General features: G+C 39.1%; 1 protein-coding gene across 3 annotated transcripts in view; it reads right to left on the minus strand.

The window, feature by feature from the left end:
• Nup160 (nuclear pore complex protein Nup160) overlaps nt 1-12,875 on the minus strand; it is a 418,270-nt gene that overhangs the window by 90,644 nt on the left and 314,751 nt on the right. For all 3 annotated transcript variants that reach the window (XM_070084997.1, XM_070084995.1, XM_070084996.1), the window contains exon 16: nt 3,611-3,802. In XM_070084997.1, the coding sequence (XP_069941098.1) occupies nt 3,611-3,802 (192 nt within the window). The remainder of the gene's footprint in view (nt 1-3,610; nt 3,803-12,875) is intronic.

The following is a 12,875-nucleotide window of genomic DNA, read 5'->3' on the forward strand; positions in this document are numbered from 1 at the left end:
GTATAGGAGCCTTTGAACCAAGTGAGAGAGTAATTGTGGTAGGGGACTTGAATGCTAAAGTAGGAGAAACTTTTAGAGAGGGTGTGGTAGGTAAGTTTGGGGTGCCAGGTGTAAATGATAATGGGAGCCCTTTGATTGAACTTTGTATAGAAAGGGGTTTAGTTATAGGTAATACATATTTTAAGAAAAAGAGGATAAATAAGTATACACGATATGATGTAGGGCGAAATGACAGTAGTTTGTTGGATTATGTATTGGTAGATAAAAGACTGTTGAGTAGACTTCAGGATGTACATGTTTATAGAGGGGCCACAGATATATCAGATCACTTTCTAGTTGTAGCTACACTGAGAGTAAAAGGTAGATGGGATACAAGGAGAATAGAAGCATCAGGGAAGAGAGAGGTGAAGGTTTATAAACTAAAAGAGGAGGCAGTTAGGGTAAGATATAAACAGCTATTGGAGGATAGATGGGCTAATGAGAGCATAGGCAATGGGGTCGAAGAGGTATGGGGAAGGTTTAAAAATGTAGTGTTAGAGTGTTCAGCAGAAGTTTGTGGTTACAGGAAAGTGGGTGCAGGAGGGAAGAGGAGCGATTGGTGGAATGATGATGTAAAGAGAGTAGTAAGGGAGAAAAAGTTAGCATATGAGAAGTTTTTACAAAGTAGAAGTGATGCAAGGAGGGAAGAGTATATGGAGAAAAAGAGAGAAGTTAAGAGAGTGGTGAAGCAATGTAAAAAGAGAGCAAATGAGAGAGTGGGTGAGATGTTATCAACAAATTTCGTTGAAAATAAGAAAAAGTTTTGGAGTGAGATTAACAAGTTAAGAAAGCCTAGAGAACAAATGGATTTGTCAGTTAAAAATAGGAGAGGAGAGTTATTAAATGGAGAGTTAGAGGTATTGGGAAGATGGAAGGAATATTTTGAGGAATTGTTAAATGTTGATGAAGATAGGGAAGCTGTGATTTCGTGTATAGGGCAAGGAGGAATAACATCTTGTAGGAGTGAGGAAGAGCCAGTTGTGAGTGTGGGGGAAGTTCGTGAGGCAGTAGGTAAAATGAAAGGGGGTAAGGCAGCCGGGATTGATGGGATAAAGATAGAAATGTTAAAAGCAGGTGGGGATATAGTTTTGGAGTGGTTGGTGCAATTATTTAATAAATGTATGGAAGAGGGTAAGGTACCTAGGGATTGGCAGAGAGCATGCATAGTTCCTTTGTATAAAGGCAAAGGGGATAAAAGAGAGTGCAAAAATTATAGGGGGATAAGTCTGTTGAGTGTACCTGGTAAAGTGTATGGTAGAGTTATAATTGAAAGAATTAAGAGTAAGACGGAGAATAGGATAGCAGATGAACAAGGAGGCTTTAGGAAAGGTAGGGGGTGTGTGGACCAGGTGTTTACAGTGAAACATATAAGTGAACAGTATTTAGATAAGGCTAAAGAGGTCTTTGTGGCATTTATGGATTTGGAAAAGGCGTATGACAGGGTGGATAGGGGGGCAATGTGGCAGATGTTGCAAGTGTATGGTGTAGGAGGTAGGTTACTGAAAGCAGTGAAGAGTTTTTACGAGGATAGTGAGGCTCAAGTTAGAGTATGTAGGAAAGAAGGAAATTTTTTCCCAGTAAAAGTAGGCCTTAGACAAGGATGTGTGATGTCACCGTGGTTGTTTAATATATTTATAGATGGGGTTGTAAGAGAAGTAAATGCGAGGGTCTTGGCAAGAGGCGTGGAGTTGAAAGATAAAGAATCACACACAAAGTGGGAGTTGTCACAGCTGCTCTTTGCTGATGACACTGTGCTCTTGGGAGATTCTGAAGAGAAGTTGCAGAGATTGGTGGATGAATTTGGTAGGGTGTGCAAAAGAAGAAAATTAAAGGTGAATACAGGAAAGAGTAAGGTTATGAGGATAACAAAAAGATTAGGTGATGAAAGATTGAATATCAGATTGGAGGGAGAGAGTATGGAGGAGGTGAACGTATTCAGATATTTGGGAGTGGACGTGTCAGCGGATGGGTCTATGAAAGATGAGGTGAATCATAGAATTGATGAGGGAAAAAGAGTGAGTGGTGCACTTAGGAGTCTGTGGAGACAAAGAACTTTGTCCTTGGAGGCAAAGAGAGGAATGTATGAGAGTATAGTTTTACCAACGCTCTTATATGGGTGTGAAGCGTGGGTGATGAATGTTGCAGCGAGGAGAAGGCTGGAGGCAGTGGAGATGTCATGTCTGAGGGCAATGTGTGGTGTGAATATAATGCAGAGAATTCGTAGTTTGGAAGTTAGGAGGAGGTGCGGGATTACCAAAACTGTTGTCCAGAGGGCTGAGGAAGGGTTGTTGAGGTGGTTCGGACATGTAGAGAGAATGGAGCGAAACAGAATGACTTCAAGAGTGTATCAGTCTGTAGTGGAAGGAAGGCGGGGTAGGGGTCGGCCTAGGAAGGGTTGGAGGGAGGGGGTAAAGGAGGTTTTGTGTGCGAGGGGCTTGGACTTCCAGCAGGCATGCGTGAGCGTGTTTGATAGGAGTGAATGGAGACAAATGGTTTTTAATACTTGACGTGCTGTTGGAGTGTGAGCAAAGTAACATTTATGAAGGGATTCAGGGAAACTGGCAGGCCGGACTTGAGTCCTGGAGATGGGAAGTACAGTGCCTGCACTCTGAAGGAGGGGTGTTAATGTTGCAGTTTAAAAACTGTAGTGTAAAGCACCCTTCTGGCAAGACAGTGATGGAGTGAATGATGGTGAAAGTTTTTCTTTTTCGGGCCACCCTGCCTTGGTGGGAATCGGCCGGTGTGATAAAAAAAAAAAAAAAAAAAAAAGTGTAAGCAACAGAAGTCCAACGGTTATACTTTAGCTTTATACATCATTAGTAAGGCCTCACCTAGATTACACAGCTTGGTTCTGATCTCCATTTTACAGAATGGATATAAATTTGTTAGAAAACATTCAGCGATGTATGACAAAATTAATTCATTGCATTAGAAATCTTCCGTATGAAGAGAGATTGAAGTCCCTTAAATTACATTCACTTGTAAGACGAAGAATGAAGGGAGACATAATCAAAGTGTACAAGTGGAAGATGGGTATTAATAAAGGAGATATTAATAAGGTTTTGAGGATATCTCCCCAAGAGAGAACCCACAATAATGGATTCAAATTAGACAAGATTAGATTTAGAAAGGATATAGGAAAGTATTGGTTTGGAAATAGGGTAGCTGATGAGTGGAACATTGTACCTAGTAGGGTTATTGAGGCTAAGACCTTGGGTAGTTTCAAATTTAGGTTTGATAAATACATAAGTGAGAGGAGTTAGATTTGAGTGGGACTTGCGCATGAGTTAATAGAATTATCAAAGCTTGTTCCTTGGGTAGAATTGAAAATTGAATTGGGCAAATATTCTGTTAGTGGGATGGATTGTGAAGGACCTGCCTAGTATGGGCTAACAGGCCTGCTGCAGTGCTCCTCATTTCTTATGTTCTTATGATGGACCCTGGACTCAATGTCATAGTTCTGTGTGATGGACAGCGAAAAGGTTAAGAACAGAGGAAAGAGGGAGTGGAGAGGGCTGGAGGGATGGAAGAATGAAGCAGTTATACTGACCCAGGCTCCAGAGATACTCACTAATAATGCCATTTTCTTCTTGAGAATTACAGACACTGCTTCGTGGGACTAGAGGATGAAGACATGCATGGGCCAACCCTTTCAGAACAGGTGTCACAGGATGCTCAAACAGCCTTGCTAGGCGAACAGCCTCCCGGAACAATCTGCCATGGGTCAGCAAGCTGATGGTGTCTGCAGCACTCAACGGACCCCCTGAAAAATATGGTTACATTAAATACATACAGTACTCCTTTCATTGTCCTTTCACACCATCCAATCTACAGAACTTTATACTGCAACTATCACTCAATTTCCCACCCATAAGTCTATACCCACTGCCCAATTTCTACATTGCATTTTTCTATCAGCTTTTCTTAACTCCCAATCAAACTACAGTGGTCATAAAAATTTTCATTCAGAGGTGCATAAACAATCAGGTGCATACACTGCAGGAGAATAGAAGCACAACAAAGGAGGCATTGCATCACTGGACCAGCTTTCAAACCAATGTTAAGTATTATACAGATGCTTCTAATAAACCTCCTCACATTTGTAACAAGAGTCCAGAAAGTCTGAATAAATATATCAAATGACAATGACCATTTCTATGGGCACTGCCTTAGGTGTGCAAGCATGAAAAGCAATATAGACTCTCAGGACTGGTACCACCACCCACTAGAGCTCTGCAACAGCCTTTCCCTAAGTTGCAATTTCTCCTTAAACATAGATGATGAAACCACATCCACTACCTGTTTTCAGCATTTCTGCCTTAATATTATCTATCCCAGCCATTCTACTTTTCTCAAGTTACCCATTTCTGTCAGTACTGTATATATACCATACCATTATAGACAATCATATAACCATATATTTCAAGCATACTGCGCGAGTCACTGGGTCTGCACGCGCCCAGATAAAAGTGAATGGAGACAAGTTGTTTTTCTGACTTAATTTGGTGATAAACCATGATGCCTGCTTTCTGACGACAGATGGACGTGTTGCAGTTCAGAGAGTCATTTGAACTGGGATGCCTGCACACTTCTGTTATGACAGCAAATGATCAAGTGATGGTGAATTTATTTTCCTTTAGTACAGGTCACCCCATATTGGTAGGTGTTGCACGTTACATTCTTACACTCCATCATGCACGAAAAATAAAGAAAAAGGCCTGGCTATTATACATCATGTAATATTATATTGCAAACTACTTTATTATTAGCTAGATAAAGATGGTTCAACTATATATTAGTGTTTGCTATCACAGGAATAAAGGTCACTCTCAAGTATGGTTGTAATTAATAAGGTTTATGTTGTTAGTTAGGTACTTCTTGTACTGTATACTTTCTTTCTTTCTTTCTTTCAATACACCGGTCATATCCCACCGAGGCGGGGTGGCCCAAAAGGAAAAATGAAAGTTTCTCCTTTTACATTTAGTAATGTATACAGGAGAAGGGGTTACTAGCCCCTTGCTCCCGGCATTTTAGTCGCCTCTTACAACACGCATGGCTTATGGAGGAAGAATTCTGTTCCACTTCCCCATGGAGGTAAGAGGAAATAAACAAGAATGAGAAAGAAAATAGAAGAAAACCTAGAGGGGTGTGTATATATATGCTTGTACATATATGTGTAGTGTGACCTAAGTGTAAGTAGAAGTAGCAAGACGTACCTGAAATCTTGCATGTGTACGAGACAGAAAAAAAAGACTTCAGCAGTCCTACCACCGTGTAAAACAATTACAGGCTTCCAATTTACACTCACTTGGCAGGACGGTAGTACCTCCCTGGGCGGTTGCTGTCTACCAACCTACTACCTAGGGTATTGTATGCATATTACTAATATTGTATTATAGTAGGTTTGGTTACTCTGTAATATTAAGTGTTACTGTCGTGAAGTGGGAAACCACTACTTTGAAGCCCAGTTGATAGTTCCGGTATTGGCGCCTCATGCAGCCACCTGACCAACCTGACGTCAGGCTACTATGCATTGGTATAGTCAGTCAGCTCATAGAACTGACTCTGATTAGGTCCTCAACCCAGGGTGTACAGTCCCTTGAGCACTCTAATTCATTGCTGCTGTTTTAACATTGCTGTTAATCTATAAAGTTCAAAACCTCCTTATAGGAGAAGATTAACTATTGGAGAGATTACTAGCCTGAGTAATCCTTAGAGATTGATTTCTGAAAGTAACTAAAAAGATTGTCTAGCCACACAAGTTTGTTATTATTGGTAAATTATTTATGGTGTGGGTTTTTATAATTTATAAGAACTTGAACATAGAGTTATGTTCTTCGCTGTACAGTACCACATCCCTGAGAATAGGGGATTGCAATTGTAACTTGCTTACTGGATACCAAAAGAGATTTGATATATGTATTAAATAAAAACTGGAAGGAACATGAGGAGTCATTATTTCCCCGTTGTTACGACATAAGGCTAGTTGTAACAAGTGGGAGATCTGTCCGGGATAAATATAACCTGAGGTATTTAATCTACATTAAATTAAGCCTGCTTGCGGAAATTTGAAAAATGGATCCAGGAATCAAGTTATTATTGGACGAGTTAACAGAGGCCACTCTAGACACCCTAAAATTACAGACCTGTTGGTAAATAGCAAGATATTTAGATATACCTTATAATAGGCATCATAGTGCAGAAACCCTTAGATCAATGATTAAGGATAGCTTATTCCCAAAAATGCCTGCAGGGCCAGATATGGAAGGCAGTTAGATTTCTCAGTTCGATGAGTTAGAAATCCCACAGTTGGGAACAGCAATAAATAATGAAGTCAAATAGGAATCGATAAGACTTTCATACCCCTCTCAACCCCAAGGGCCCTCCTTGTTCAACCCCCCCCCCCCCGAGTATGCACTTAATAAGGGAACAAATCTTCAGGTGAATGATTGGGATAATCTTAATAGGACAGGTGCCTGTCCTATTAAGATTAGATCCCCTCAGTGACATTACTGTTAGGAAACTTTACGTCAGGTCAACTAGAGAAAATGAAACGTATTTTGCTCTTGCAAAATTCTCAAATTAAAGCCAAACGACACTTAAATAAAGAAGAATTTAGAAGCGAAATGTTTCGTTTTGAAAGGCTCCAAAAGGAACGTCCAGAAGGAGGTACCACGAAGAATGCAGGGACCGCATTCGATTTACATAAAGCAGCTTTAATGGTGCCCATATTCGACGAGAAAGACTTAGACGAGTTTATCGAAATCTTTGAAAATCAGGAGCGTTCCATGGGCTGGCCCAGAGAGAAATGGGCTGCTTTACTCCATACGTCCCTATACGGCAAGGCTCAGGCTTGTACAGCATCCTTACCATACGAGTTATATACACAGTATGAGGTAGTGAAAAGAACTATTCTAGACACATGATTTGCTTCCTATCAGTTACCAAATGGCTTTTCGGTCTTTGAGGCAGCAATCAGGGCAATCTTACATAGACTTTGCCAGGGGAAAAATGGTCACTTTAAATCGTTGGTGTCGAGCTTCCGAGGTCACTTCCTTAAAGGATTAAACTCAACTGATGCTACTCGAGGATTTGAATGCTAATTTACCTGACGAAGCTCACAGGTATCTCATTTGCCATCCACAAGCGACTGTGAGAGAAACCACTGTGTTGGTGATAATTATGAGATCTCCCAGTGGCTCGTGCAACCCGAAAATAGCAAGGAAGTAATAAAGCCAGTCTTAAAACCAGAACAAACGAGGTCATCTGGTAGACAGGATCCCCATCCACATCTTCCCCGTATTTTAGCAAAACTGGAAGCAAGGCATCAAGTTCAACTGAACCCATCCTATAGACCAGATAGGCCATTTGGAAAAGTAAAATGTTCCTACTGTTCATGGTTAGGACACTTTAACCCTTAACCCTTTGACTGTTTACGCCATATAAATACGTCTTATGCGCCACTGTTTCTGACTTATCTATACGCATAAATTCTAGCGGCTTCAAATCAAGCAGGAGAAAGCTGGTAGGCCCACATCTGAGAGAATGGGTCTCCATGGTCAGTGTGCACCATATAAAAAAAAATCAGGGAGCCAGTGGTGCATTGTGAGAATGCCATTTCTGTTGTCCTTTTCCAGCATGTCTAGCAGTAAGAAATATCTGATTCCCCAGCAAATCTGGGACTCTTCTCTTCCCAAGTGATGCTCTAACACAGTTGGAAGTGTCAGTGAAGATCAACTTCATGGTTTTGAGGAGTTTGAGACCAAAAGCAATGCCCAGGATACCAGGAGAATGATGGAGGAAGGAGGAGGAAGGAGGAGGAGGAGGGAGGAGGAAGGAGGAGGGAGGAGGAAGAAGAAGGAGAAGAAAGAAGGAAGAAAGAAGAAGGAAGAAAGAAGAAGGAAGAAGAAAGAAGGAAGAAGAAAGAAGGAAGAAGAAAGAAGGAAGAAGAAAGAAGGAAGAAGAAAGAAGGAAGGAGAAAGAAGGAAGGAGAAAGAAGGAAGGAGAAAGAAAGAAGGAGAAAGAAAGAAGGAGAAAGAAAGAAGGAGAAAGAAAGAAGGAGAAAGAAAGAAGGAGAAAGAAAGAAGGAGAAAGAAAGAAGGAGAAAGAAAGAAGGAGAAAGAAAGAAGGAGAAAGAAAGAAGAAGAAAGAAAGAAGAAGAAAGAAAGAAGAAGAAAGAAAGAAGGAGAAAGAAAGAAGAAGAAAGAAAGAAGAAGAAAGAAAGAAGGAGAAAGAAAGAAGAAGAAAGAAAGAAGGAGAAAGAAAGAAGAAGAAAGAAAGAAGAAGAAAGAAAGAAGGAGAAAGAAAGAAGAAGAAAGAAAGAAGAAGAAAGAAAGAAGGAGAAAGAAAGAAGAAGAAAGAAAGAAGAAGAAAGAAAGAAGGAGAAAGAAAGAAGAAAGAAAGAAGAAGAAAGAAAGAAGGAGAAAGAAAGAAGAAGAAAGAAGAAGAAGAAGAAAGAAGAAGAAGAAGAAGAAGAAGAAGAAGAAGAAGAAGAAGAAGAAGAAGAAAGAAAGAAAGAAAGAAAGAAAGAAAGAAAGAAAGAAAGAAAGAAAGAAAGAAAGAAAGAAAGAAAAAGAAAAAGAAAAAGAAAAAGAAAAAGAAAAAGAAAAAGAAAAAGAAAAAGAAAAAGAAAAAGAAAAAGAAAAAGAAAAAGAAAAAGAAAAAGAAAAAGAAAAAGAAAAAGAAAAAGAAAAAGAAAAAGAAAAAGAAAAAGAAAAAGAAAAAGAAAAAGAAAAAGAAAAAGAAAAAGATGATGATGATGATGATGATGATGATGATGATGATGATGATGATGATGATGATGATGATGATGATGATGATGATGATGATGATGATGATGATGATGATGATGATGATGATGATGATGATGATGATGATGATGATGATGATGATGATGATGATGATGATGATGATGATGATGATGATGATGATGATGATGATGATGATGATGATGATGATGATGATGATGATGATGATGATGATGATGATGATGATGATGATGATGATCCCTTGAAGCATAGAAAACAGTTCACCCCATGACAGTGACAACATACGGGGAGATAACATCTGATAAGAGCTGACCTTTGATGAGCATAAACAAGGGTAGAGGAGGGTGCAGCTGATAAGAAAAGATTAGATGACCATCGCCCTCCCTTTGTTTTTGCTGGTACACAAACATTTCTGTGTATTTGTCTGTCTGCCAAGCTCCCTGTCTATCTGTCTAGCTCTGTCTCAGAGAGAGCCACAAGACTGTGTCATCATCACGTTTACTCACATCTTCAAGCAGAGTATAGCACTTTGTCTGGATTTTTTGGGTTATCCTAGGTAATTTGCACGATGTATACTTGTATTTATGTGTACCTGTGAGACAGAGATAGACAGATAGAAAGAGAGACAGATTGAAAGAGATAGAATGAGGGAGAAAGATAATTAGATAGAATGGAGGGGAAGCAGCATCCGACCCCATTGTTTTGACAGGCGGGAGAGGCGGGAGAGGGAGTGAGTAATGAGACAATATGTCATTTTGACAGCTGCTGACCCCTGACTCAAAACAATTATAAGCCACACACTCGCACCCAAGACAAGCTTGCTGAATGGAGATAATAGCAGTTTTATGAAAGTATCTAGTGACTATATATGTGTATATATATTATAGAAACCAGAAGCAAGAAGGGAAGGCAGGAATGAAGGAAGGATAGATGAAGGAATGTAGGAAGAGAGGTAGGAAAGGAATGCAGGAAAGCAGGAAGGAAGGAATGATGACACACAACCATTTACCTAGGATAACTACATAACACAACTGCCTGCTAATACTTTGAAGAAAACTGCTCAGACGAGGTGTTTTGTCTTTGCACATAAAAAAAAAAAAGTCCACAAAAATGTACACACACTGGTTTTGTGTGTGAGGAGTGTAAAACACCATTGTGTATGACACCATGTTTCAAAGAGTTCCACAAGCTGCAGAACTTCTAGGAATATGTCCAGTGACTGTACATTGGTATATATATTATAGAACAATAGTAATAAACAATTTTTTCTATTGTTTGTTTTTGTAAACAAGTTTTGTAAACAATATATTGATAATTATGTTTGTGTGCTTATTGTGTTGTATACAACGAGTGTATATATGTACATTGCACCTTACTTTTGTCTCATAGGCCACATAAGTTAGGTGAAAAAATAAAATAGTGAAAAAACAACAAACCTCCAAATACAAGTAAACCAAAGTTTACCGGTGAGCGGCAGTCGCCGCTGTTGCCATATGTGGCTCATTTTCTGCAAACTTCACAGCTCTATATCTCGGTAAGTACTGATGGCAAAATTTTTTTTTTGGACTAAAACACTCAGAAAAATTATCTTAACATTTTCATAAGGAAAAATAATTTTTTTTTTTGAATATTTTGCGACATAGAATGACAGTTTAAGAAAGGGGCCTGCGACAGTCAAAGGGTTAAACAGTCCAAACGTATATATACGTTCTTACGCACAGCACCCCAAACATATATATACGTTTTATTTTTTCTGCCTTCAAATTTGGCACAATTGGCCAGAGATGTCTTGCCAGCATAGAATGGGTCCTAACACTCAGTGTGCCCCGCATTAAAAAAATCTGGGACCACTTAGTACCTTGTGGGAGCGCCAGTTAAACTGAGAGCCAGCTAGAGCAAACAGTGCAGCAAACACCAAGGATTCACTGATGTAATGTCATATTAACACTCCTCTTTTAAGAGGAAAGTGATGTTAACCCCAAGTTTAGGGTCTGTCTATCTCTGTATCTCTATCTCTGTCTTCCTCTATCTCTCTCTATCTCTGTCTATGTCTGTCCACCTCTGTCTATCTGTGTCTATCTGTGTCTGTCTCTGTCTCTATCTGTCTTTGTCTGTCTCTGTATCTTTCAATCTGTCTCTCTCTCTCTATCTATCTCTGTCTCACAGGTACATATAAATACAAGTATACGTAGTATAAATTACCTAAGATAACCTAAAAAATCCAGGCAAAGTGCTATACTCTGCTTGAAAATTTGAGTAAAGGTGATTGACTCTGCAAACGAGCAAATCCAGTTGTGAGCAGGGTCATGGAACGGATTAAACTCGCAAGTAGAGGTTCCACTGTGTATATAAAATATGAAATAACTTTAAAACACTTGAAATCTTGGAAAGTTTCCAAACATAATGGAGAGACGCGGTGCTCAAGGAGAGAGTAAACAAACCTGGCACTTGCCATATTAGAAAGACAGGGAGCCGTATAGTTTTGGTCGTAATTTGAAATCACCAAATTAGCGGAATGCCATGAGGCGAAATGCCATAAAGCGGGACCCTACTGTACTCTTTCAGGCTTTCTGTCCTTCCCTATCACACACTGATTTAAACAACTGTAAAGCCTTTCTTTGGTGCACCTTTTTTTGTTGTTTGTTCAATCCATTCAAGCAATAAAGTTTTCTGTTTTATTTACTTGTTGCAATTTATGTCATTCTTTTCATGAGATAACATCCTGGGTTATTCATTACACAAGCTCGTATATTAACCTCATTTTTTTAATTGTAAGAACCAACGCTTCATTAAGGTCATAGGTTCTTGCTATGTCCACCAAAAGGAGCCACTCCTAAGCTTGTCTAATATTTTGATTTTCTTTTTAACTCCAACTCTTAAACGTTTAAACCTTTTCTTGTCACTTTCAGGAACATTTGTATGCTTACTGGGTGCCATGACTGCTTGGCAGATACAAGATATTGCAATTAAAAGATCAAAACACAACCCACAAACACAGCTAGCTCCTAGAAGAGAATGGTCCTACACGCGTATGTGAACCAAAGGCTGGGACAAGGGTGGCAGGGGATGGTGGTAGGTTTTCCCAGTTGACTCAATGGTCTAACCCACAGCCAGGCAGTGGCCTGAGTTGAGGAAATATCCCACGGGCGATGCTCCAAATTTTTTCCCCTCCCACAAACCGAACAGTATTAAGTTAATTTTACGAAGTGCTACATAAAATTGTGCCACAATTTTTCAAAAGTACAATAACCAAAACATGGCAAATAAGTCCATGTAATACAACGGTACACTGTATTCTTATTCTCATGTACTATGTCTTTCACTGTTTAATAACTTAGTTTTAAGGCTTCCCAAAATGCTCTGCATAACAAGGGGCTTCCTATAAAGTAGTTTATACATGTCAGTTGCCATAATTGAATACTGTACAGTACACCACTTTATTGAAATAAAGTTTTATTTGATTTGTTGAACTGCTTTATGAACCATCACTAGTAACAAATGACCAGGGTTTAAAATTATAAAGGAAAACTTCAGATGGTATGATAAAACTGTAACTGACAGACTGACAGTTCTGGCACTGTGAAGTGCAGTACTTAAGGCTTCACTCGACTCAGCAAAATTTAAAAAGCTATAAAAATTACTTTTTTTTTTTTTTACTTTTTTCTATTTTATATTCAGAGTTGCAATAGTTTTAAAATTCTTTGCAATCCTGTACAAAAAAAAATATTTTGTGCTTTTTAACACAGTCGAATTTGATAAAAGTGTCAAAATGATACTAAGTTTTAAAAGATATTCATTGCATTGACAAATTTGCCCACAGACAAACTAAACTAAATAAGAACTGCCCTGGTGATAAGATGCATCATCCATAAAGCACTGCACCTATGGAGAGTTACACCGGACTAACTCTCCACAACTGGCACAAGCAGTTGTTACTAGAGCCTGGTCTTCATTACTGTACTTAAGAGTTAGAAATTTGAATCCAATAGGACGAAGGCATCAGTGAAGAAAAGAAAATTGAAAAGTGGGTGGAAGAAAAAAAAAAGAAAATTGCAACAGGAATTGTTA

Source organism: Cherax quadricarinatus, chromosome 14, assembly GCF_038502225.1.
Source record: "Cherax quadricarinatus isolate ZL_2023a chromosome 14, ASM3850222v1, whole genome shotgun sequence".
NCBI lineage: Eukaryota > Metazoa > Arthropoda > Malacostraca > Decapoda > Parastacidae > Cherax > Cherax quadricarinatus.